We start from the raw sequence: 25,239 nt of genomic DNA on the forward strand, positions 1-25,239 counted from the left end.
CCCCAGCCCCTTCCTGTCAGAGGAGGCAGCTGTTCTCTCCTCGGAGGCGCCTCCTGCGTCCAGTGAGTCTCCCTCTCTTCTCGCTTGGGGGGGGGAGGGGGACCCCCCCCAAATCAGGGAGCAGAGGGTCCGGGGGGGGGAGGGATCCACGAGAGTCCTCTAGGCCAAGCAGGAGCAAGGCAGGAATCTCCCCTCAAATGCTGGCCAGACCCATGGCTGCTGCCTTTGGGAGCCCAGGGGGGGGGGAATGCCATGAGGGAAGCCAGCCCGTAACTGCCCCCAGAAGCAGAGCATGGAGTCCCTTGGCCACAAAGGGACTGAGGCTGGCACACGAGTGGGATGTTGAAGCGGACACTCAAGGGGGTGGGATCCAGAAGTGCCCCACGCAGATGTGGGGGTTCAGCTGTGTCACATTCGTAATTACACAGCCACCCTCCTGAATTCCCAGGGCAAATCCCCGGATTAAAACACAACCTTTGCAATCACAGAAAGAAGGTTGTTGTTTAATAGTTTAGTTGTGTCTGCCTCTTCGTGACCCCCTGGACCAGAGCACGCCAGGCACTCCTGTCTTCCACTGCCTCCCGCAGTTTGGTCAAACTCATGTTGATAGCTTCGAGAACACTGTCCCACCATCTCATCCTCTGTCGTCCCCTTCTCCTTGCGCCCTCCATCTTTCCCAACATCAGGGTCTTTTCCAGGGAGTCTTCTCTTCTCATGAGGTGGCCAAAGTCTTGGAGCCTCAGCTTCAGGATCTGTCCTTCCAGTGAGCACTCAGGGCTGATTTTCTTCAGAATGGAGAGGTTGGATTTTCTTGCAGTCCATGGGACTCTCAAGAGTCTCCTCCAGCACCAGAATTCAAAAGCATCCATTCTTCGGCGACCAGCCTTCTTGATGGTCCAGCTCTCACTTCCATACATCGCTACTGGAAAAAACCATAGCTTGAACTATACGGACCTTTGTTGGCAAGGTGATGTCTCTGCTTTTCAAGATGCTGTCTAGGTTTGTCATTGCTTTTCTCCCTAGAAGCAGGCGTCTTTTAATTTCGCAGCTGCTGTGACCATTTGCAGTGATCATGGAGCCCAAGAAAGTTAAATCTCTCACTGCCTCCATTTCTTCCCCTTCTATTTGCCAGGAGGTGATGGGCCCAGTGGCCATGATCTTCCTTTTTTTGATGTTGAGCTTCAGACCATATTTTGCGCTCTCCTCTTTCACCCTCAATAAAATGTTCTTTAATTCCAGTTTGGGATTCATCCAGCCCAGCCTTTCGCATGATGAATTCTGCATATAAGTTAAATAAGCAGGGAGACAATATACAGCCTTGTCGTACTCCTTTCCCAATTTTGAACCAATCAGTTGTTCCATATCCAGTTCTAACTGTAGCTTCTTGTCCCACATAGAGATTTCTCAGGAGACAGATGAGGTGATCAGGCACTCCCATTTCTTTAAGAACTTGCCATAGTTTGCTGTGGTCGACACAGTCAAAGGCTTTTGCATAGTCAATGAAGCAGAAGTAGATGTCTTTCTGGAACTCTCTGGCTTTCTCCATAATCCAGCGCATGTTTGCAATTTGGTCTCTGGTTCCTCTGCCTCTTCTAAATCCAGCTTGCACTTCTGGGAGTTCTCGGTCCACATACTGCTTGAGCCTGCCTTGTAGAAATTTAAGCATAGCCTTGCTAGCATGTGAAATGAGTGCAATTGTGCGGTAGTTGGAGCATTCTTTGGCACTGACCTTCTTTGGGATTGGGATGTAGACTGATCTTCTCCAATCCTCTGGCCGCTGCTGAGTTTTCCAAATTTGCTGGTATATTGAGTGTAGCACCTTAACAGCGTCATCTTTTAAAATTTTAAATAAAGAAGGTAAGTCCTACTTTACCTGCTTTTGAGTTCTGTCCTTTGGCCTCACCCACTCAAGGGACTATGTTGGATCCAGAAGTGCCCCGCGCAGGTGTGGGGATTCGGCTGTGTCACATTATTAATTACACAGCCACCCTCCTGAATTCCCAGGGCATATTTCAGGATTGAAACACAACCTTGAAAACAGTTGCAACCACAGAAAGAAGGTAGGTCCAACTTTACCTGCTTTTGAGTTCTGTCCTTTGGCCTCACCCACTTGGCCCTCAGGGCGTTTCCCAGATGAGGATCTGGCCCTCAGAACAAGGGAAAAAGGACCCCATCTCAGTAGCTTGTCTTGAGGAGGTGGGAACTCCTCGCTATAGCCTGGTTTCCACGTTACACTTGGTATGAATGACTCACTTGTCACTCACCGTTCTGACTTTATTCCTTGACTGCAAATACTGAAAAGCAGGATCAACGAGGCTGATTCATTTCACAGAAATCCCTTCACTGGCCTGCACATCTGGGATGGTCATTTTTCTTCTAGGAGGGCAAGAGCATTACTTCTCTTTTTTCTTTGTTGGATTTTCTAGCGCCTCTAATTTGGACGAACAGAACTTGGCAGAGGGCCAAGGGGATCCTTCCTGTCTCTTGGAGGCTTCCTTAGAACACACATGGAAGAGCAAGACTCAGCTGGCCCTGAAGCAGGAAGAGGCCCGGAAACGGGGAGCAGTGGGGGATTCTGGGAAAGCTCTGTGCAGAAGATCCTGGGAGAGGAGGGCACCCTTCGCTCAGAGGCGCAGAGCCGGCAGTTCAGCTGGTTCTGCTACCTGCAAGTCAAAGGACCCCGTGAGGTTTGCAGCCGACTCCACCACCTTTGCCACCAGTGGCTGAAGCCAGAAAGGCACACGAAAGCTGAGATGCTGGACCTGGTGATCTTGGAGCAGTTCCTGGCTGTCCTTCCACCAGAGATGGAGAGCTGGGTGAGGGAATGCGGAGCGGAGACCAGTTCCCAGGCAGTGGCCCTGGCCGAAGGTTTCCTCCTGAGTCAGGCGGAGGAGAGGAAGCAGGTGAGAGAGACTTTCCTCTGGATGCTCCCAAGGGGCTCCAAACAAGAGGGAGAAGAAACCCAAATCCCATCTTTTTTAAGGAATGACATTGGATACCGCTCAGGTTTTTGTCCCAGCCATTCCTTTTCTCACCCATCTCCACATTCTCTATTACAAATTCTTGTTGCTCTTTCAGGAAAAGGATCTGTTGGCAGAAACAGGACCAGATTCCTCTGAGACAGAGAGGACTTTGTTGGACACCAGAGAGAAGTCCCTGGGTAAGGAGAAAGGAGTTTCTTTGAGAAGGCCACATCCTGTTATTCTCAAACTACTCTGGGTTCTTTCAGTGTTTTGGGGAAGACACTTGGGGCCAAGAATCCAAGTAAGAGGAGATGTATTTTAACATAATATGAAATGGGGACAAACTCCCAAATGCACCTCTGAGAGAAGCATCCTGCACTCCTGCCTCCCCACTTCCCTTTGTCTCTCACAGGTGAAGGAAGGATGCCGGCAAGACCTCCTCCTCCATCTCTTCCTCCTGGTGGAGGGGAAGCAGCGGCTGAGGAACCGGATCAGGTAGGGGGAAGGAGCCTTGGGGGGGAAAGGGGCTGAGGGGGGGAGGGACAGGGCATTTCTGAGACAGAACAAGTCTCTCCCCTCCTCATTGCTTCTGTCACAGCAGCTCTTCAGAAAATGCCATCCCATAATGTTTTATCTGCCGAGAATAAGGAACAGTTACCTCACCTTGGCTAACCTTCTGAATGACACTAGTGTTATTTCTCAGTTCTTGCAGTTTTATTTTTATATTTACCACTGGACACTAAAATCGGCTTCTCAGCAGTTAGCAAGCCATCTAATACGGTGGCGCTGATCCACTGCTTAAAGGCCTGACTGCGTCTGTTCTGAGTGCGGGGCAGCAGGGAACCAAGGACCTGAGGCAAGTCAGGACCCTTGGGAACAACAACAACAATGCGAGGGATAACGCACCTAAGAACTCGGACCTATCCGATGTTTTGCATGGGATCCCCTCCAACCCTGGGCTGAAGTCAGTGGACAAGTGAGGGGAGCCCAGCTGTGAATTTGGGTGGCCAGACAGAACATGACTCCCTCGCTCCAATAAGGAGAGGTGCTGCTGTGGCAGCGGGGGGAATGGATCTCAACGTCCACAGGTTGACACAGAAATAATTTTTGAGGCCTCAAATTTCAAAGTTCATCATGCACAATTGGCCAAATGCTTGCTCTGACCTTGAGGGACTCTAATAACAAACACTTCAAGCAGCGTGATTGTGGCCTGGTTTTACAACAGGACCAAAGTTGTGATGGATGTGTCTCCATTTAGCTCCTTACGGGAGCTCTATCTGTAGGGCTATGTAGGCTCTTAGCCACGAGATTAAGCAAGAACAGAAATATAGCAATTATAACTGGTATTAAAAGCAAAGCAGGAGAAAGCTGTACCCCCAATAAACAAATCAAATACTGTTCTGCTTGTTTGTACAAAATCCTCCCCTTCAGAAATAAGAATAAAAAATTAAGCATAGCCAGAATACCAACTGTATAAGAAACTGGGGCAAAATTTATGGAAGGGGCAATTACAGAGCAAAAAAGAAGAATAAATAATTGAAAAAAAGGACAAAAGTGCCATATAAACCTAGATCAGCAACAACCAGTGAAAGAGCCCTTAAAATTAGACACGGTTGGTACTTCACACCTAGATGCCAAGCCTATATAAACCCAAAAAGTTTCCCCATGTGTTGGAGAGGGTGCACCAGTATGACATACCGACACCCTTTTTTGAGTGGGAGCCTGAGTTATGGAACCTTTCAGGTGGGCACCTCTGCCATTACAAGAGCGCGCTCTGGCACTCGTCACGATGTTCCGTTACGCCAGAAGCGGTTTAGTCATGCTGCCCACATGTCCCGGAAAGCTGTCTGTGGACAAACACCAGCTCCCTCGGCCTGAAAAGTGAGATGAGTGCCACAACCCCACAATCGCCTTTGCCTGGACTTAAACGTCCAGGGGTCATTTGCCTTTTTCCTGTTAAGTTCTGACACCTCCTTTCCTGAAAAATAGCACTGCCAACACATATGATGGGTGTGTCCAGAAATAGATGAGTTCTGGGGAAAGGTTTTTGCAAAGATCTCTTTGATCACAAGACAGACAGAACCTGTGACCCCAGGACTGGCTCTGCCTAACCTGTACAGTCCGGAAACAAAGAATTTATAACTCATCTGGTAACCGTGGCAAGAATGGCCATTGCCTGAACATGGAATACATTGAAAATATGGACCTTTTTATTTCCTTTTAGGGTCTAGTGTGCTTCGAAGATGTCACTGTTTGTTTCACGGTTGAGGAGTGGGCGTTGCTGGATCCTGCCCAGAGAGCTCTGCATAAGGAGATTACAGAGGAGAATCGTGGGATTCTGGCCTCTCTCAGTAAGGCTCCTAGTTGGATCATGAGATCTGTTCTGAAATTCCATACATGTCTCTCTATTGTGATGGAGCTCAATAGCGCTGCCTTCAGCAGCTGGGCTTCCAACACCTCCACAAGTCACCTTGAATGGAGGACTGTTTGGGCTGGGAATGTCCTTCCTCCAATTATGCCTTTCTAAACAGAGATCTTAATTGTCAGGGGTCCCTTTACCCTAAACAGAGATCAGGCTGGTCTGAACTTCCCAAACCTTTTGAAATGAGGCTTCATTCTTATAAAAGGTAAAGGGAGCCTTTTTTACTTGCAGTCGTCTTTTGTTGGTACTGCTTTTTCTTTCCGTCTTTGGGTGTATACCATTCAGGCAGCTGTGGTAGCATACAGATACAGGTTTTCCCCCTCATCTTTGGGTACCTTTCCCCTCATTATACCTGAAAGCGAAGCTTCCGGTTTTTTAACAAAGATTATTTTCAGCATTTTTTTCAACTCATTATAAATCATTTCCCCGAAGACCTTTACTATCTTACACGAACACAACATGTGAAAAATGTACCTTCCTTCACTTGACATTCCCAGCAGGCATTTGATTTGGTCTTGTACATTTTAGCTAAGTTATAGGAGTCAAATGCCATCTATACATCATTTTCCTATAGTGTTCTTTTAACTCATAACATGCTGTAAATTTCAATTTTCCATTCCACAATCTTTCCCAAGCTGCCATTTCAATGTTATATCATATATCCATTGCTCAATGTATCATCAGCGATTTGACCTGTTTGTCTTTCTGGGTCACCTTCAATGGTAGCCCCACATAGAGCGCATGGCAGTAGTCTAAGCGAGAGATAACTAGAGCATGAACCGCTTTGGTGAGAATATCAGCGGGCAGGTAGGGTCTCAGCCTGCATACCAGATGGAGCTGATAAACAGCTGCCCTGGAAACAGAACTGACCTGCACCTCCATGGAAAGCTGAGAGTCCAAAATGACTCCCAGGCTGTGCACCTTCAGGGGCACAGTTACCCCATTCAGGACCAGAGAGTCCTCCACACCCTCCCTGTCCCCCCAAAACAGTACTTCTGTCTTGTCAGAATTCAACCTCAATCAGTTAGCCGCCATCCATCCTCCAACCGCCTCCAGACACTCACACAGGACCTTCACCACCTTCACTGGTTCTGATTTGAAAGAGAGGTAGAGCTGGGTATCATCTGCATACTGATGAACACCCAGCCCAAACCCCCTGGTGATCTCTCCCAGTGGCTGCTTGTAGATGTTGAAAATCCATATCTCTCTTTGTTGCAGGTGGTGATGAATTAGAAATTAAGAACCAGCGAATCCATGACAAAATCCACACAGTGGAGAACCCCTATCAATATGTGGAGTATGGAGAGAGCTCTCATTCCTTATCCCACCCAAGAATTCCCACTGGGAAGAAAAAGCATCAGTGCTTGGAATGTGGGAAGAGCTTCCGTCAGAGAGCCCATCTCACAGCCCATCAAATGAGTCATAAAGGAGAGAAACCTTATCAGTGCTTGGAATGTGGGAAGAGCTTCAGTAAGAAGGCCTATGTCACTTCCCATCAAAGAATTCATACAAGGGAGAAACCCTACCAGTGCTTGCAGTGTGGGAAGAGCTTCAATCAGAGGTCCCATCTCACTATCCATGAGAGAATTCATACAAGGGAGAAGCCATATCAGTGTTTGGAATGTGGAAAGCGCTTCAGTCAGAGGTCCCATCTCACTACCCATCAAATAATTCATACAGGGGAGAAACCTTATCAGTGCTTGGAATGTGGGAAGAGCTTCAGTTCAAAGGCCTACGTCACTTCCCATCAAAAAATCCATACAAGGGAGAAACCCTATCAGTGCTTGCATTGTGGAAAGATTCACTCAGAAAGGAAGTCTCACTTCCCATCAAAGAACTCATACCTGGGAGAGAGTACACATAAATGCTTGGAATGCGGAGAGAGGTTTAGTCAGGAGTCACTTCTCACTTCCCATCAAAGAACTCACAGCAGGGAGAATCAGAATCCCATTGAATCATTGGATTGTATGGTGAGTCATCTTCTCCAACCCCCTGCAATGAAGGATATTCAACAAAAGAATTCATGACAGATGGCCATCAAACCTTTGATTAAAATCCTTCAATTCAAGAAGAGTCCAACACCACCTGAACTTCTTTGTTCTACAGTCAAACAGTTCTTGCTGTCAGAAAGTTCTGCCTGATGTTTCATCAGATTCCCTTACTTGTATCTTGAATGCATTGGTTTGGGTCCTCCTTCCACCAGAGTAGGAGAAACCAAGTTTACTCACTCTTCATGGCACAACCCTTTAGATATGTCTATCACATCTTCTCCATCTCCTTTTCTCCATAATAAACATCCCAGCTCCCTCAACCATTTCTCCGAAGTCTTGGTTTCCAGAGCCTTGATCCCCTTGGTCTCTCTCCTCTGCACCATTCCAGCTTGTCAGGGATGAAGCCGATCCAGAACTCTGGTTCAAAAGGTTTGGCCCCAGAAGCATCAAAGCCATTGTGGAGACAGAATGTGTGCAACACAACATTCCTGCATTGCAGGGGTTGGACTGGAAGACCCTTGGGGTTCCTTCCAACTGTATGATTCTATGTTGATGCAGCCTAGAATGGCATCAGCTCTTTATTTTGCTACTGCACCTCACTGTTGACTCACTACAAGCTTGTGGCCTACTAAGAGCCCTTGATCCTTTTCCAATACAGTGGTACCTCGGGTTAAGAACTTAATTCGTTCCGGAGGTCTGTTCTTAACCTGAAACTGTTCTTAACCTGAGGTACCACTTTAGCTAATGGGGCCTCCCGCTCCTGCCACTGCATGATTTCTGTTCTCATCCTGAAGCAAAGTTCTTAACCCGAGGTAATATTTCTGGGTAAGCGGAGTCTGTAACCTGAAGCGTCTGTAACTCAAGGTACCACTGTATATGCATGTTATTCCTGCCTACGTGCAGAACCTGATATTTGTCCCTACTGAAATTCATTTCTTGCATTCAAAAGCCCCCTTTCTCCCCAAGGTTCTCCCCCTCTTCTTTTAATCCTGACAATAACCCTGTGAGTTTGGTCAGGATGTGAAGCAGTGCCTGGCCCCCAAGGACACCTGGTGAGCCTCAGGGCCGAGTAGGAATTTGAACCCAGGTCTGCCAAGTCATACTCTGACACTAACCACTATACCACCCTAGCTGTGTCCTAAGACTCTCAGAAATTGTGCCTTTGTGTGCTTCTGCTTCACGTTTACGCGCAGTATTCCGGTCCTTGTTTTTAAAGTTGTGTACACATGTATCAAAACAATAATATAATAGTGCATTTAAGGTACTGCTAGCTAGGGGGGGCAGAAAGGGTGAGTAACCATCTACAGTGGTACCTTGGTTCTCAAACTTTATCCATTCTGGAAGTCCGTTCCCAAACCAAAGCATTCCAAAACCAAGATGTGCTTTCCCATAGAAATTAATAGCAAAAAAAAGAGACAGACCTCAGCATAACACTCAAAATGAAACTGGGGAACTCAAAATGGAAGTGGGGCACTCAAATCAGAAACGTAACGCTCGAAACAGAGCATGTTTGGCTTCTGAAAAATGTTCACAAACCGGAACACTTCCTTTCTTGTGGGTTTCAAGTTGTTTGAGGACCAAGATGTTTGAGAACCAAGGTACTACTGTATGTCTTTACAAATGTTTTTGTGGGAAGGTGGTTATTCTTTTGTATTGATTCTTGCTTTTATTATGTATTTTGTGTTTTTATTTTGTATTTTTATGCTATGAGGCACTGAAATCTTCTGGTGAAAGTCATTATACGAATGTAGTAAATTAAATGGCAAAGTAGTCATAAACAATAAATAAAACTTTAGAATACACAACCAGACTGAAGAATACCCGCAGAAATCATGAGAAGTTCTCAAATATACAAAAACCTACAGCTACAACCCCACCCCAAACCTGCTAAACCCAAGTCTCTGTTCAGCAGCCTCAGCTTTTGTAGCTGGAGTCAGTCTGTACATCCATCACCCTGGACCAAAGGATTAAAAGGACAGAAAAGGAGATTCCACGAAATACTGGGACTCCCTGGGAAGCTGGCGGACTCTCCCTCCTTGCAGGTCTTGAAACAGATGACCATCCCTCGTGGATGCTTCAGCTGAGGTTCCTGCATCGCAGGAGGAGGGGGGACTAGATGACCCTGGGAGTCCCCCCAACCCCCTTTCCAGCTCCCCTCCTGCTGCTGTTTCCAAGGGAGGGAGCAGCTCAGCTCGCCAGCCAAGAGGGGCCCCCAAATCCTCCTGCTTGGGAGAGGGAGAGAAGGGGGGCACGGCAGGCCAAGGGTTAAGAGGAGCGGAGCTGCCTTCCTAGAGCGGACAGGAAAAGAAGGGGAAGCGGGCCGGTCCTCCCGCGCCCAAGCCCCTCCCTCCGCTGCGCCTGCCTGCCTCGAGAGGAAGGGATCTGCCCGCTCTCCTCGGGGATCTGGTGAGCCTCCTCTCCCTTCCCCAGAGGGTGCATCGGGGGTCTTCCAGATCCATGCAGCCTGGGACCCCCCGCCCCCGCCCCGGTAAAAGGTGGGACCCTTCAGGGAGGGGGAAGGCTCCTCCTCCATCTTGTCTTGTGGGGGGGGGGAGGAGAAGCAGCTCAGGTTGGGGGCAGGAGCCTGGGGGGGGAAGAGGCGGAGGGTGGGGCAGCCAGATCACCCGGGTCGCCCTCCTCTGCCCACCTCCCAGCTTGCCAACATCTTTCCTCAATGGTGGTGCCCCCAACTCCAGGAGGGGTCTGCCCAGGGCAGAAGAGAGGGGTGCTGCTCATTCCCTTGATCCGGACTCTAGACCTCCGTGGATGCAGCCTACGAAAACCCCTGTGTTCTCCATCTGACACTGGGGTAGCTGGTTCTCCCTTCCTAAATGAAGAACCTTACATTTGTCCCTCTGGAAATTCCTGAGTGACATCTGTACTTTCTCTAAGGTCCATCAATAGTTAGAAAGGCAATGAATCACTTCTTGAGAGAAGCCTCATGCACTCCACTTACCTTTGTCTCTTGCAGGTGATATAAGGTTGCTGGCAAGACCTCCTCATCCATCTTTTCTTGGTGGCGGAGGGGAAGCAGCGGCTGTGGAACCAGCTCAGGTAGGGGAAGGCGGCCTTGTGGGGGAAGAGGTGGAGGGGTGGGGCAGGCAGGGGTCCTCTGGAGTCCCAGGAATTTCTCGCCTCTTCCTCTTGGCTTCTGTCAAAACAGCCCTTAACAAAGACTGACAATGTTATTGAAGAAGGTTTACGTGCTAAGAATAAGAACCCTCCACCTCCACCTCCACCTCCATTCTCCTTCTTAATGTTGTTACTGTTATTTATCAATTGTTGCAGCCTTATTTGTCTATTTATTTTGAAATCCTAAAATACGCTCCTCAACAGTTTACCAACTATTAAAAAACCCCACAGTAACCAGGACTAGGGCTGGGCCATAACTGCTTTTCAACATCTAAGGTACCGCCAGCTAAACACCACACTAGGGCGATATATCACAATATTGGAAAGGAGCCCATTTCAAAGCAGCAATGGGTGAGGCAGGCGGGCGAACTCTCCCCCGCTGCCTTAAGACAGGCAAGGGGGACTGGTGAGGCTCAGCTGGGGGGCAGGAGGGCTTCTTTGGGTCTTCTCCCTCCCCAGCTGAGCAAGCACCATGTCCCACTGGTGCGCATCCAGGATTCGCCTAACCAGCCCCATCTGTTTCCCCAGCACCTGCACATTGTCCCCCATGTGCTCCTTGAAGTTCACCTTGGGGCATTGGGAGAACAATGCACACAACAAAACAGACAATAAAATAATTCCATTAAAACAGTGCAGTACTTAACAGGCAGGAAACGGGAAAAACCCACAATTCATAGAGGATAATCTTCATACTGGCTAAGAGGAAGACCTTTCTCTATCTCTTTTTTAAGAGTTCACTGTCCTTTGAAGACATAGCTGTTCGTTTCCGGCGTGAGCAGTGGGCGTTGCTGGATCCTGACTAGAGAGCTCTGCAAAGGGAAGCTATCGTCAAGAATTGTGGGATCATGGCCTCTCTGGGTAAGGTTGCCTGATGAAGCAATATCTATTCTGAAATTCCATACATGTACAGTGGTGCCCCGCAAGACGAATGCCTCGCAATACAAAAAACTCGCTAGACGAAAGTTTTTTCCGTTCGCGATTTGCCTCGCAAGACGAATTTCCCCTATGGGCTTGCTTCGCAAGACGAAAACGTCTCGCGACTTTTTTTCTTTGACTAAAAACAAAGACATGTTTTGTTTATAAAGTTAATTTATTTTCCCTTAAATTTTTGAACTGCTCTTTACAGTATGTGTGACTTTAAAGAGCAGTTAATAAACTGTTGTTGTACCAAATTTGGCTTTGTTTGGACTTTTTTTGACCATAGGAACGCATTAATTGATTTTCAATGCATTCCTATGGGATTTCGTGCTTCGCAAGACGAAAAATTCGCTAGACGACAAAAATTGCGGAACGAATTAATTTCGTCTTGCGGGGCACCACTGTATGTGGTGAACCTCCCAGATTTTGATGGAGCTGAACAGCGCCACCTACAGCATCTAGGATTCTTGCATCCACACAATTTACCTTGAATGGAGGGTACTGAATGTTTTGCCTGTCAATATTCTTCCGCCACTTATGCCTTTTTAAACAAGGATCAGGCTGGTGTGAACTGCCCAGGCCTTTTTTCAAAGCAGGCTTCAGAGTGGTTATGGAAGTGGATGTAGCTTCAGTCCTTTTTATTATTATTATTATTATTGAAAGTTTTCAACATACAATGCAACAAAAACCAAGCTAATGTAAATATAGAGAAGAAAACAACAGAATTGAAAAAGAGAAAAAAGTTAAGTATTATAAAAACGGAGAAGGAAAAGATGGAACCAGGTAATGCCTTCTTAAGAGGCATTAACGCTTTATATAAGGAACAATGGACAAAGATTATAATAAACAATGTTATCTCAGCGAAATGTAACATTAGGAAAGGAAAAAACCAGTGGTGCCCTCTCTCTCTGTTATTATTTATCCTTACCTTAGAAATTTTACTGTAAATATTAGGAATAATGACAAAAATAGGGGAATAAAAGTCGGCAAACAAAATTATAAAACAAAAGATGATATTGTCTTAACCCTGGAAGAACCTCTAGAAGGTATATTAGAATTATTAAAGGAGATAATTGAATTTGGAAAATTGGCGGGTTTTAAAGTAAATAAAGATAAAACCAAAATGTTAGTTAAAAACATGGTTAACCAAGCTAAAATGAATTTAGGGGAAATTATCGGCTGGGAAATAGAGAAAAAAGAGAAGTATTTAGGAATGTGGGTATCGACAAAAGATCATAATGTCTATAATGATAACTATGTGAAAACTGTTAGGAGCGTCCTACTCTTGTGTAGGACTCTGGCAGAGACACATGCCTGACTGGCATGTTCTCTCCCTCCTGGTCGATCACTCGGGACCTTCAAAAGCTTTCTTCAGCCCGAACTTCAAAAGCTTTCTTCAGCCCGAACATCACAGCAACTAATGCCAAAAGGCATCGGCACACTTAGGGATCCGCAGAGTATTCGCAGTTTGCGTAAGAGAACCAGTAGCACAGCGTTTTGCCTAATCTACTTTATTGACATATAATACACTCGGAGCATTCTGACTTAGCTCCATCCTCTTTCTCATCACACAGCAGAGAGAGAAAACAAAGGACAATAGTCCCACTTCACGGAACACAGTAGCACAAATATCCTGTCTCCGTCACTTCCCACATTGTGGAATGCAAAACATACACCGTCATGTGATAGACAACAATCCCATGACTGCAGACACGGGAAATGAATCTCCAACAAAAACTTGGGGAAATTTAAAAAAAAGATTTAGATACACGGGACAGAATGCAATGGGGAGAATTGTGGCAATAAAAATGAATATTCTCCCAAAAATTCTATTTTTATTCCAAACAATCCCAATACTTAATGACACGCGATGCCTAAAAGACCTGTTTAAGTTTATTCAGAGAGGCAATAAACCTAGGATAAAACATAAGATTCTCATTGATATAAAAGACAGAGGAGGGTCTGCACTCCCATATTTGGAATTGTATTTTGAAGCTGCCTGCCTGTGTTGGATAAAAGACTGGATACTGCTGGAAAACACACAGCTCCTAGACTTGGAGGGTCATGATGTCAAACACAGCTGGCATGCTTGAATCTGGTATGGCAAAGTGGGAAGACGAAAAAGCTTCACCAACCATGTTATTAGAAAAAACTTAATTTAGGGCGTGGGAAAAACACAAAAAAGAAAACACTTTCAGGAATTGGGGGCTCCATTTCTTGCTGAGGCTCTAATCCATTTCTCTCTTTGCTGCAGATGGTGATGAAATAGAAATGAAGAACAAGGGAGACCATGATGAAATTCCCACAGAGGAGAAACCAAGTAAATATCTGGAATGTGGAAACAGCTTTAGTCAAAGCCCCCATTCAGGTTCCCAAAAAAGGACTGGGAATAAACCCTATCAGTGCTTGGACTGTGGGAAGAGCTTCAATCAGAGGGGTCACCTCACTATCCATGAAAGAATTCATACAGGGGAGAAACCGTATAAGTGCTTGGAATGTGGGAAGAGCTTTAGTTACAGGTGCAGCCTCAGTTCCCATCAAAGAATTCACACAGGGGAGAAACCTTATCAGTGCATGGAATGTGGGAAGAGGTTTATTCGGGGTGAACAACTCATGGTCCACCAAAGAATTCACACAGGGGAGAAACCTTTTCAGTGCCTGGAATGTGGAAAGAGCTTTAGTCAAAGTGCCACTCTCACTTCCCATCAAAGAATTCATACAAGAGAAAAACCTTACCAGTGTTTGGAATGTGGGCAGAGCTTCAACTGGAAATATAATCTCACTTCCCATCAAAGAATTCATAGAAGAGAAAAACCTTATCAGTGCTTAGAATGTGGGCAGAGCTTCAGGGAAAGCGCCAAGCTCACTTCCCACGAAAGAATTCATACAGAGGAGAAACCCTATCAGTGCTTGGAGTGTGGGAAGAGCTTTAAACAGAAGGGAGGTCTAACTTCCCATCAAATAATTCATACAGGGGAGAAACCATTTCAGTGCAGGGAATGTGGGAGGAGATTCACTCATAGTGGCAATCTCACTTCCCATGAAAGAACACATACCTGGGAGAGCCCATATAAATGCTTGGAATGTGGAAGAAGTTTCAGTCAGGACTCCTATCTCATTTCCCATCAAATTATTCATACAGGGGCAAGACCATATAAGTGCTTGGAATGTGGAAAGAGTTTTAGTCAGGAGTCCTATCTTACTTCCCATAAAAGAACTCATAGTGGGGAGAATCACAGTCTCCCAGAATCTTTGAGCTGTTGCATTGGATTGGATGGTGAGGGTCGTCTTCTCCAAGCCCCTGCAATGAAGGATTTTCAACAAAATAGTTCATGACAGATGGCCATCCAACCTTTGCTTGAAATTCTTCTTCTTCTTCTTCTTCTTCTTCTTCTTCTTCTTCTTCTTCTTCTTCTTTTTAAATGCATTTTTATTGAAGTTATACACAAAAAACAGACATATATGAAAATACAGAGAAAAAATTACAAAGAAAAAAGAAAAAAAAGAAAAACCACACATCCGAAAAAAGAAAAACACACAATCTGAACTTCCCTCCGTCCTTTTGATAAGTATCAAATATCTCCTTCCATTACGTATTTGATTTTCAATCTATAGTCTTAAATTCACTCGCTGGTCGTATTGTTCTAACCCCGTCAATTCACTTTAAGCATTTATTCCAATATATTTCCAAAATTTACTCCAATTTTTCAGAAATTTCTGTTCATCCTGATCTCTTATTTTACCTGTTAGTTTGTCAAGCTCAGCATAGTTTACCATTCTAATCTGCCAGTCCTTTATGTTGGGGATGGTTTCCACTTTCCAATATTGTGCCAAAATAATTCTCGCTGCTGTGGTGGCGTAGAGGAATATCGTCCTATCTTCCTTTTTAATTTCTTTATCCATCATTCTCAACAGGAAGGCTTCAGGCCTCTTGGGAAAGGTATACTTAAATATTTTTTTAAGTTCATTATAAATTAATTCCCAAAAGCCTTTCACCTTTATACATGTCCACCATAAATGATAAAAATTCTTCAATTCAAGAAGAGTCCACCACGTGAACTAGCTTGTTCCAAAGTCAAACACTTCTTACTGTCAAGAAATTCTGCCTGATGTTTAATCAGACTCTCCTTACTTGTATCTTGAACGCATTGGTGTGGGTCCTTCCCACGAAAAAGCAAGTTTGCTTGGTTTGGGTCCTTTCACCGGAGCAGGAGAAAGCAAGCTTGCTCCCTCTTCCATGGCCCAGCTCTTTAGATACTGGAAGACGGCTTTCACATCTCCTTCTCAATCTTCTCTTCTCCATGATAAACATCCCCATCTCCCTCAACTGTTCCTCATTAGGCTTGGTCTCCAGACCCTTGATCACTTTGGTCTCCCTCCTCTGCACCCATTCCAGCTCATCAGGGATGAAGCTCATTCGGAATCTGGCACAAAAGGTTTGGTCCCATCAAAGCCATTGTGGAGATAAAAGAAGCAGCTTGCAAAAGGGATGGAGGTAACCCACAATGCACCATCCGTAGTGAAGTGCATAAGCTGCGTTACTGAGAGGAAGCTGAAACCTTTCCCGCCATGTTGGCAACATATCTTTCCTGCATTTCAAGGGGTTTGACTAAAGGACCCTCTGTGCTCCTTCCAACTCTACAGTGCTAGGATTCTTTTCTCCTGTCTTGATGCAGCTTAGAATAGCATTAGCCTTTCTTTGTTGGTGCTTCACTCTGTGGACATAAGAGCCCTGGATCCTTTTTATATGTACTACTGGCTAGCTAGTTGTCCCTCATCTTATATTTGTGCAGCTGGTTGTGCCAGCCTAAATGCACATCCTGAGATATTGAAATTCATTAATTGCATTCCTATAACACCCTGTCCTTGAAGGTGCTGTTACACGGTTCTTCCCTATCTCATTTAATGCTGACTATATATGGTAATCCTGTGAGGTAAGTTTGGCTGTGAAGCGGTTCCTGGCCTCCAAGTTCACACAGTGAGCTTCATGGCTTAGTGGGGATTTGAACCCAGGTCTGCCAGGTCATAGTCCAGCACTCTAACCACTATATCACACTAGCTCTATAATGAAACTCTAAGAAAGTGTGCATGCATTTTTTATTTTTATATTGTATTTTTACACCATGAATCGCCCTGAGGTCTTTGAATGAAGGGTGGTATAATATTTTACAAACAGCCAAATAAATAGATAAAATTAAAGTCGTTAGAAATAATTCATAAAAAATACACAACCAAACTGAAGAATAGCCACATAAATCACAAGATGTAAAATAAAGATACAAAGACCAAGCTCAGAACGCCCGACCATACCTCCTAAGTTCAAGGGTTTATTCAGCAGCTTCAGCTTTCGTAGCTGGAGTCAGTCCGTCCACCGGTCACTCTAGGGCCTACTCTTCCAGGCCACTTGTGAAAAGGCCTACTGGGCAGGGAGCAGGTCTTCCAGGACTCACGGCCAAGATGGTATCTGGCCTTTTCAGTAGAGACAGTTGGAGTGGGGAGTGGGGGGGGGGTAGTAGCAGGGTTGGTTAGAGCAGTAGAATAGGAACAGCATAATAATGCCCCTTGTTTCAGTTTTAATAAAGTAAAAAAAAAAGGAACAGGAACATCTGGAAGCACATGCTTATGTACACAAAGTTACCTTGAACTTCTTTTTTATTATTTAATAAATCAGTTATACTCCAGACACCTCATTCTTTGGTATGCTGGTTGTGAGTGTTCAGATAAGAGTCATTGGGGTGGCAGCGGGAAGAAAGGGGGTTATTGGTGAAAGACCCAGTAAAGACTGAGCTCACAGCTGGGCCCCTTGAATACAGTGGGAAGGTGGTGCAGGAGGGTGTGGGCACTGGCAGAGCAAAGGTGGTGGCGGCACAACATGGGGAGATAAACTCAGCCTTGACCTGGTACATTCTGAAGTGTTCAAAATGCTTCATAAAAAGAAACTCTTACAACATACCGTATTTTTCGCCCTATAGGATGCACTTTCCCCCCTCCAAAAATGAAGGGGAAATGTGTGTGCGACCTATGGGGTGAATGCAGGCTTCAGGAAGCTATCCGCAAGCCGTGGGAGGAAGCTCTCCCACGGCTTGCGGAGCTGCCTGCACCCCGAAGCCTGGGGGCGCTGAGCTCAGTGCCCCCCAGGCTTCGTGCAGCTCTCTGCAAGCCTTGTGGATAGCAGCCTGCTCTAGGGGCTGGGGTCGGGGGAAGCTTGGGCTTCCCCCACCCCAGCCCCGCGCCTGGGGGTGAAATAATGTTTTTTCTTTATTTCCCCCCAAAAAACTAGGTGCGCCCTATGGGCCGGTGTGCCCTATGGGGTGAAAAATACGGTACCTGTGAGGTGAGCTGGTAGCATTACCCCAACAATGCTACTGCGGCTTCACTGTCTTTCTCCTAGTTATGACAGGTGTGGCAGTTAAATACTTTTGAAACAGCCCCACTCTTAGAGGAAGGGGGGTGTGGTGGGGGTGGGCGGCCCCGAGTGTCATCCCTGGGGGGTGACATTGCCCCCCTGGACACTTGCCGCAGGTAGTGCCCCTGTGGGTGGCTGTCCCTGCCCCCAGGGGCACAGCTTGTGTGCTGCTCCAGGTGCCTCTGCCTGGCCCTGGCTCCTTCACAGCCTAATACTTTCCCTCAGCCTCCCTCTCTCCTCTCAGCCATGCCCCTCCTGAGGCGCCAGACCCCCGGGGACCCCTCGGCCCCCTTCTTCCTCTCAGACCCCCAGAGACTCCGCCTGGCTTCCCCCCCCCCCTGGCCCCTCCAGCCCCTCTTCCTCCCTCAGCTGCCAGGCTCCTCCTTCTGGCCCCCGAGATTCTCCTCAGGGAGGATCTTCCACCCAGGCCAGAGCCGCTTCTCCACTGCTCCCTCAGACTCAGCCTCTCAGTCGTCGTCATCATATTCTTCTTCTTCTTCTTCTTCTTCTTCTTCTTCTTCTTCTTCTCCTTCCTTCCTTCCTTCCTTCCTTCCTTCCTTCCTTCCTTCCTTCCTTCCTTCCTTCCTTCCTTCCTTCCTTCCTTCCTTCCTTCCTTCCTTCCTTCCTTCCTTCCTTCCTTCCTTCCTTCCTTCCTTCCTTCCTTCCTTCCTTCCTTCCTTCCTCCCTCCCTCCCTCCCTCCCTCCCTCCCTCCCGCCTCAGCTCCCGCCTCCAAACTCCCTCCGAAAAGGCGCCTCTCATCTTCCCGCCCAAAGGGCTGGCCCCGCCCCCGCCTCTCTGGGGAGCCAATCAGAGAGAGAGGCTCCCGCCCCCTGGTGGCGTTTCTACACACACATACTCCGCGCCTTAGTATTGCCTCCTTGCTGCTTTCTGAAACTGTTGCCTTGAAAGTGGGCTGCTCTGTCTGGGACTTGGCCCTCATTGCTGGGGCAGAAGGAAGGGGCAGCCAACCCCCGATTCCCCGCTGGGCTTTCCCCCTTCCTGCTGCTGTTTCCAAGGGAGGGAGCAGCTCAGCTCGCCAGCCAAGAGGGGCCCCCAAATCCCCCCAAATCCTCCTGCTTGGGAGAGGGAGAGAAGGGGTGCGCGGCAGGCCAAGGGTTAAGAGGAGCGGAGCTGCCTTCCTAGAGCGGACAGGAAAAGAAAGGGAAGCAGGCCGGTCCTCCCGCGCCCAAGCCCCTCCCTCCGCTGCGCCTGCCTGCCTCGAGAGGAAGGGATCCGCCCGCTCTCTTCCGGGATCTGGTGAGCCTCCTCTCCCTTCCCCAGAGGGTGCATCGGGGGTCTGCCAAATCCATGCAGCCTGGGACCCCCCCGCCCCCGCCTCGGCAAAAGGGGAGGGACCCAGTGAAGTCCCGTCCCAGGGGATTCTGGGGGGCGGCTCCCAGCCTGATTTGGTCAGGTGACCAGCAGGACTCGCCCGCTTCTGGCGCAGGGGGACACCGGGATGAGTCACAGCAGTACCAAATTTGAACTCCTAACCTCCTGATCAACACGCTGAAGAGACCCCAGGACAGTCCTCTAGTCCCACCCTGTGCAGTGCAGGAATCTCCACTAAAATGCCACCTGGATGTCCTTGGAGAAACAGAGGGGATAGAAATGTCATAAATACAGAGTGGGACCTCAGCCAGTAATTAGTTTATAATTTGGCTACTGCATTTGGCTCCAGTTTCCAAGGCAGCTCCATGTAGAGCACAATGCACTCAGCAAATGAGACTTCAGCAGAATCCTAGAATTGTAGAGTTGGAAGGGACCCTGATGGTCATCTAGTCCAACCCCCTGCAATGCAAGAATGTCAAAGCATCCATGACACTTAAAAACTATCCATGGAAGGAGAGACCACCACCTTACAAGGGGATCTGTTCCACCGTCAAACACACCTTACCCTCAGATGTTTAGGCAGAAGCTCCTTGGATACATTGAGTCAATTCCCGTCCTCTCAGGTTCCTCTTTCCCCATCTCCTTCAACCATTCCCCATAAGGCATGGCTTCCAGACCTTTGATCATCCTAGTTGACCTCCTCTGCACACCTTTCAGCTTGTCAATATACTTCTTGAATTGCAGTGTCCAGAACCAGACATGGAGCTCTAGGAGGGGTCTGCTCAAGGCAGAATAGAGTGGCGCTATAACTTCCCTTTATCTGAAAACTAGACTTCTGTGGGTGCAGCTTAGAATTGCATTAGCCTTTTTTGCTGCTGAATCAGACTGTTGACTCATGTTCAGCTTTTGGTCTATGAAAACCCCTATGTTCTCCATCTTCTACTTGTGTAGCTGGTTCTTCCTGCCTAAGTGAAGAACCTTACATTTGTCCCTCTGGAAATTCCTGAGTGACATCTGTACTTTCTCTAAGGTCCACCAATAGTTAGAAAGGCAATGAATCACGTCTTGAGAGAAGCTTCATGCACTCCTGGCTTCCCCCTTCCTTTGTCTCTTGCAGGTGACAGGCGATTGCCAGCAAGACCTCCTCATCCATCTTTTCTTGGTGGTGGAGAGGAAGCAGTGGCTGTGGAACCAGCTCAGGTAGGGGAAGGCGGCCTTGTGGGGAGAGAAGCAGAGGGGGTGGGGCAGCCAGGGGGCCTCTGAAGGAATCTCTCACCTCTTCCTCTTGGCTTCTGTCAAAACTGCCCTTAACAAAGACTGACAATGTTATTGAAAAAGATTTATGTACTGAGATTAAGGAATATCCACCTCACCTTAATTCTTCTTCTGAATATTGTTACCATTATTTATTGATCATTGCTGTTTTATTTGTCTACTTATTGTGAAATACTAAAATACATTTCTCATCAGTTTGCCAACCATAAAAAACAGTAACTATGATTCACCTAACCAGCCCCATCTATTGCACAGTGGGGCTTTCGCACCCCCTCTACGTTGTGTCCCATGTGGCCTTGGAGTTGGCCTAATCCGCTCCTCCACATGCAGCTGCTGGGTGACCTTGGGCCAGTCACACTTCTTTGAAGTCTCTCAGCCCCACTCACCTCACAGAGTGTTTGTTGTGGGGGAGGAAGGGAAAGGAGAATGTTAGCCGCTTTGAGACTCCTTAAAGGGAGTGAAAGGCGGGATATCAAATCCAAACTCTTCTTCTTCTCTAATGCACACAATGAAACACACAAAAATAATTCCATTCAGACGGTAAAAGCAGCATCCATACTTAAACAGTGTGGTAAAAGAATCCCATTAAAACTGTGCAGTACTTAACAGGCAGGAAACAACAAAACAATTCATAGCAGATAATCGTTATTCTGGCTAAGAGGAGGACCTCTCTCTCTCTCTCTCTCTCTCTCTCTCTCTTTTTAACAGTTCACTGTTCTCTGAAGACGTCGCTGTTTGTTTCACGGGTGAGCAGTGGGCATTACTGGATCCTGACCAGAGAGCTCTGCATACAGAAGGTATAAAGGAGAATTGTGGGATCATGGCCTTTCTCGGTAAGGTTCCCTGTTGGAACTTTGTTTTGATATTCCGTATATATACCTATGTGGTGAACCTCCTAGACTTTGATGGAGCTGAACCGCACCACCTACAGTAGGGGTGTCAAACTCAAATTCATCGGGGGCCGCATCAGCAGTTTGGTCACCCTCAAAGGGCCGGTTGTATCTGTAGGACTATGTAAAGGACATGTAAAGTGGAGGTTTCCCGTGTAGAACGGCTGGCGCCGCTAGAGGGCAGACGTTCTCTGGCTTGTAGGCTGCCGCGCATGTGCTGAAGAGGTGGCTTTCTTGTGTCAAAACAACAACAACAACAAAAAACCGAGAATAAAAGGTGAAGGCTGGCAGCCGGCAGCGGCTACACGGGCCACATGACGAGGTCTGACGGGCCGGATTCGGCCGCGGGCCTTGTGTTTGACACCCGTGACCTACAGCATCGGGGATTCTCAAACCCACACAATTTACCTTGAATGGTGCACTGTTGACTGTTTTGCCTGTGAATATTCTTACTCCATTTATGCCTTTTTAAACAAGGATCAGGCTGGTATGAACTGCCCAGACCTTTTTAAATGTAGACTCCAGAGTGGTTAGTGAAACGGATATAGCTTCTGTCAGGTTTTATTTTTTACTTGAAAGTATTCAACATAGAATAAATACCAAGCTAATCTAAATAAACATAGAGAAGAAAATAAAAACAAAAAAAGAGAGAAACCAATATCTCTTTGCTATTCTTTGAAACTTCCTGCATTGCCAGTCACTGGAGCTGGTTGGAATAATTCGGGATTCAATGTGGTTAGCTGGACTGTCAGATTTTCTGTTTCTGCTTGTCAGTTTTGGATGACCAAAGAAACTACTGACCTTGGCGATGGTGCGGTTTCCATGATAAGGCCAAAAAAAACCATCGTCCCAGAAAAGAGCCAGGCTTTTTGAGTCAGGTTGCCATCAATATCTCAGTCAATGCCAGTCCAGAAAGGCAGTGATTCCTTTACTAAGACCTCACATCTAATTCTCCATAGGGCTTCCTACAATAGAAGCAGTGATGTACTTTATTCAAGAATTGTGGACTCTCCTTCCTCCTGATGCTCAAATCCATATCTCTCTTTGTTGCAGGTGGTGATGAATTAGAAACTAAGAACCAGCGAATCCGTGACAAAATCCACACAGTGGAGAACCCATGTCATAATGAGGAGTGTGGAGAGAGCTCTCATTCCTTATCCCATCCAAGAAATCCCATTGGGAAGAAACCATATCAGTGCTTGGAATGTGGGAAGAGCTTCCATCAGAGGTCCCATCTCACGGCCCATCAAAGAATTCACACAGGGGAGAAACCCTATCAGTGCTTGGAGTGTGGAAAGAGTTTCAACATGAAGCAAAATCTCACTACCCATCAAAGAATTCATAAAGGAGAGAAACCTTATCAATGCTTGGAATGCGGGAAGAGCTTCAGTACAAAGGCCTATGTCACTTCCCATCAAAAAATCCATACAAGGGAGAAACCATATAAGTGCTGGGAATGTGGAAAAAGCTTTGACTGGAAATATAATCTCACCTCCCATCAAAGAATTCATACAAAACCTTTTCAGTGCTTGGAATGTGGAAAGAGCTTCAGTGAAAGCATCAAACTCACTGCCCATCAAATAATTCATACAGGGGAGAAACCATTCCAGTGCTTGGAATGTGGAAAGAGCTTCTCTCGGAGTGACTCTTTCACTTTCCACCAAAGAACTCATACAGGGGAGAAACCCTATCAGTGTTTGGAGTGTGGAATGAGGTTCACTCAGAAAGGAAGTCTCACTTCCCATCAAAGAACTCATACCTGGGTGAGCCCACATAAATGCTTAGAATGTGGAAGGACTTTTAGTCAGGACTCCTATCTCATTTCCCATCAAATAATTCATACAATGGAGAGACCGTATAAATGCTTGGAATGTGGAGAGTGTTTTAGTCAGGAGTCCTTTCTCACTTCTCATCAAAGAATTCACAGCAGGGAGAATCAGATTCCCCAAGAATCATTGAATTGTTGCATTGGATTGGACGGTGAGAGTCATCTTCTCCAGCCCCCTGCAATGAAGGATATTCAACAAAAGAATTCATGACAGATGGCCACCAAACCTTTGAGACCTTTGGGTGAAAGCCATCATACAAATGTAATAAATCAAATAAATAGCAAAGCAGTCGTAAACAATAAAACAGTAGAATACACAACCGAATTGAAGAATAACCACACAAATCACAACAAGATCTAAAATAAATATTCAAAACCCTACAACAACCCCCCCCCCAAAAAAAAAATATCCTAAGCCAAAGAGTCTGTTCAGCAGCCCAGCTTTTGTAGCTGGAGTCTCTCCTTCCATCCATCTCACTGGGCCCTTCTCTCCCAAGCTAGGTGGGAAAATGCCTGCAAGGCAGGGAGATGGTATTCCAGGACACGCAACCAAGATGGTTTTGGGCCTCTTCAGGATAGACTGATGGAGGATGGAGTGAAGAGTGAGAGGGGGTGGTAGTTGTGAAGGAGGGTTGGTTAGATCAGTAGTAGAGGAGTAGAGGAACAGCATAAAGATGCGCATTGTTACCATTGTAATTAAGTAAAAAAGAAGCAGGAACATTTGAAACCACATGCTTATGTACACAAACATGAATTCATTTTTCATTTTTCAATAAAACGGGTATACTACACCAGATTTGTAATTCCTTTCTACGTTAGGGGTGAAGTTTTCAGATAGGAGTTCTTTGGGGTGGCAGTGTGAATAAGAGTGCGTTTGGTGAAAGGTAGGGACGCGGGTGGCGCTGTGAGTAAAACCTCAGCGCCTAGGACTTGCCGATCACATGGTCGGCGGTTCGAATCCCCGCGGCAGGGTGAGCTCCCGTCTTTCGGTCCTAGTTCTTGTCCATGTAGCAGTTTGAAAGCACCCCTAAGTGCAAGTAGATAAATAGGTACTGCTTTATAGCGGGAAGGTAACGGCGTTTCCGTGCGCTGCGCTGGTGCTGGCTCGCCAAAGCAGCTTTGTCACACTGGCCACGTGACCCGGAAGTATCTCTGGACAGCGCTGGCCCCGGCCTCTTAAGTGAGATGGGCGCACAACCCTAGAGTCGGACACGACTGGCCCGTATGGGTAGGGGTACCTTTACCTTTAGGGTTGCCAGTCAAGTAGGATTCCTGACACCTGCAAAGTTGTTGAAGAAACCCAAATTGTTGACTTTCTTGTGGAAATCTCCCCCCCCCCATAGTGATGTTTAACTTTTTGAGCTGTTTCCACTGCTTTTTCCACCACGTTGCCATACAGCTGGTTTTCCCCTGACATTTTGCCAATTTGGCCAAACACCCAACACCAATTTTACACCCGGAAACTAAGACATGTCAGGAATTTTCCTGACGTATAGCAAGCCTAGAAAGGCCCAATAAAGTTCCAGCTTCTAGCTGTGCTCCCTGAATGCATTGGGAATGTGGCACAGGAGTGTGTGGGCACTGCCAGAACAAAGGGGGTGGTGGCACAACACAAAGAGATAAACTTTGCATTCTGAGATGTTTAAATGTGCTTCAGAAAAACAAACTCTTGCAACATCCCCAAAAGATGGGCCAGTAGTGTTACCCAAATAATGCAGGAGGTTGAAGAGAAGGAGAGGGGTGTAAAGCAGATACTGTTCCCTGCAAGTTGCACACTGTAGCGGATTCACTCTGCTAAGCGCCCCCAGTGAAATTTAGCACACTTGCCGCAATGGTACGCCAATTAAATGAATTTCTGCGATTTTTGTGGGGGTCTTGTGTGAGGGAAACTTCAACTAAGGGAGTCTCAGACAGAATAAGAAAAGTTTGATTTACAAAAAAGAGGTTGGTGAAACAGCTGGATCAGGAGATGCATACTTTCAGGTATGGCCTGCTCTGGTCCAGGGGGTCACGAAGAGTCAGACACGACAAAACAACAACACCTTTCAGGTAGAAGTTAGCTTATTACTTAAATATAAGGA

At 46.7% G+C, this 25,239-nt stretch overlaps 3 protein-coding genes across 4 annotated transcripts in view; all 3 read left to right on the forward strand.

Moving 5' to 3' along the window:
• On the forward strand, window positions 1-23,949 carry LOC309517981 (uncharacterized protein). Of its 2 annotated transcripts, none has more exons than XM_082197719.1 (6): window positions 1-62; window positions 2,427-2,903; window positions 3,079-3,160; window positions 3,376-3,458; window positions 5,188-5,314; window positions 22,384-23,949. In XM_082197719.1, the coding sequence occupies exons 2-6, from the start codon at window positions 2,508-2,510 to the stop codon at window positions 23,367-23,369; spliced, it is 1,674 nt and encodes a 557-aa protein (XP_082053845.1). In that variant the 5' UTR covers window positions 1-62; window positions 2,427-2,507; the 3' UTR covers window positions 23,370-23,949. The 2 variants fall into 2 exon arrangements, with proteins under 2 accessions (XP_082053845.1, XP_082053846.1); XM_082197720.1 differs by lacking the exon at window positions 1-62 and adding an exon at window positions 1,837-2,060.
• The window catches only part of LOC309518030 (uncharacterized protein), a 118,403-nt gene that overhangs the window by 84,394 nt on the left and 8,770 nt on the right, over window positions 1-25,239 (forward strand). The window lies entirely within an intron of this gene.
• Window positions 9,521-14,790, forward strand: LOC309518029 (uncharacterized protein). The gene is made up of 4 exons (XM_082197814.1): window positions 9,521-9,782; window positions 10,348-10,430; window positions 11,240-11,366; window positions 13,681-14,790. The coding sequence occupies exons 3-4, from the start codon at window positions 11,354-11,356 to the stop codon at window positions 14,760-14,762; spliced, it is 1,095 nt and encodes a 364-aa protein (XP_082053940.1). The 5' UTR covers window positions 9,521-9,782; window positions 10,348-10,430; window positions 11,240-11,353; the 3' UTR covers window positions 14,763-14,790.

The sequence above is a fragment of the Podarcis vaucheri genome (assembly GCF_965113315.1).
Source record: "Podarcis vaucheri genome assembly, chromosome: 13".
Lineage (NCBI taxonomy): Eukaryota > Metazoa > Chordata > Lepidosauria > Squamata > Lacertidae > Podarcis > Podarcis vaucheri.

Excerpts from the sequence above, each read along its gene's own strand:
- LOC309517981 (XM_082197719.1), top strand. The coding sequence starts at position 2,508 with ATGGAAGAGCAAGACTCAGCTGGCCCTGAAGCAGGAAGAGGCCCGGAA. Across the intron at positions 3,161-3,375 it reads CACCAGAGAGAAGTCCCTGG|GTGAAGGAAGGATGCCGGCA; the intron begins GTAAGGAGAAAG and ends TGTCTCTCACAG. Across the intron at positions 3,459-5,187 it reads CGGCTGAGGAACCGGATCAG|GGTCTAGTGTGCTTCGAAGA; the intron begins GTAGGGGGAAGG and ends ATTTCCTTTTAG.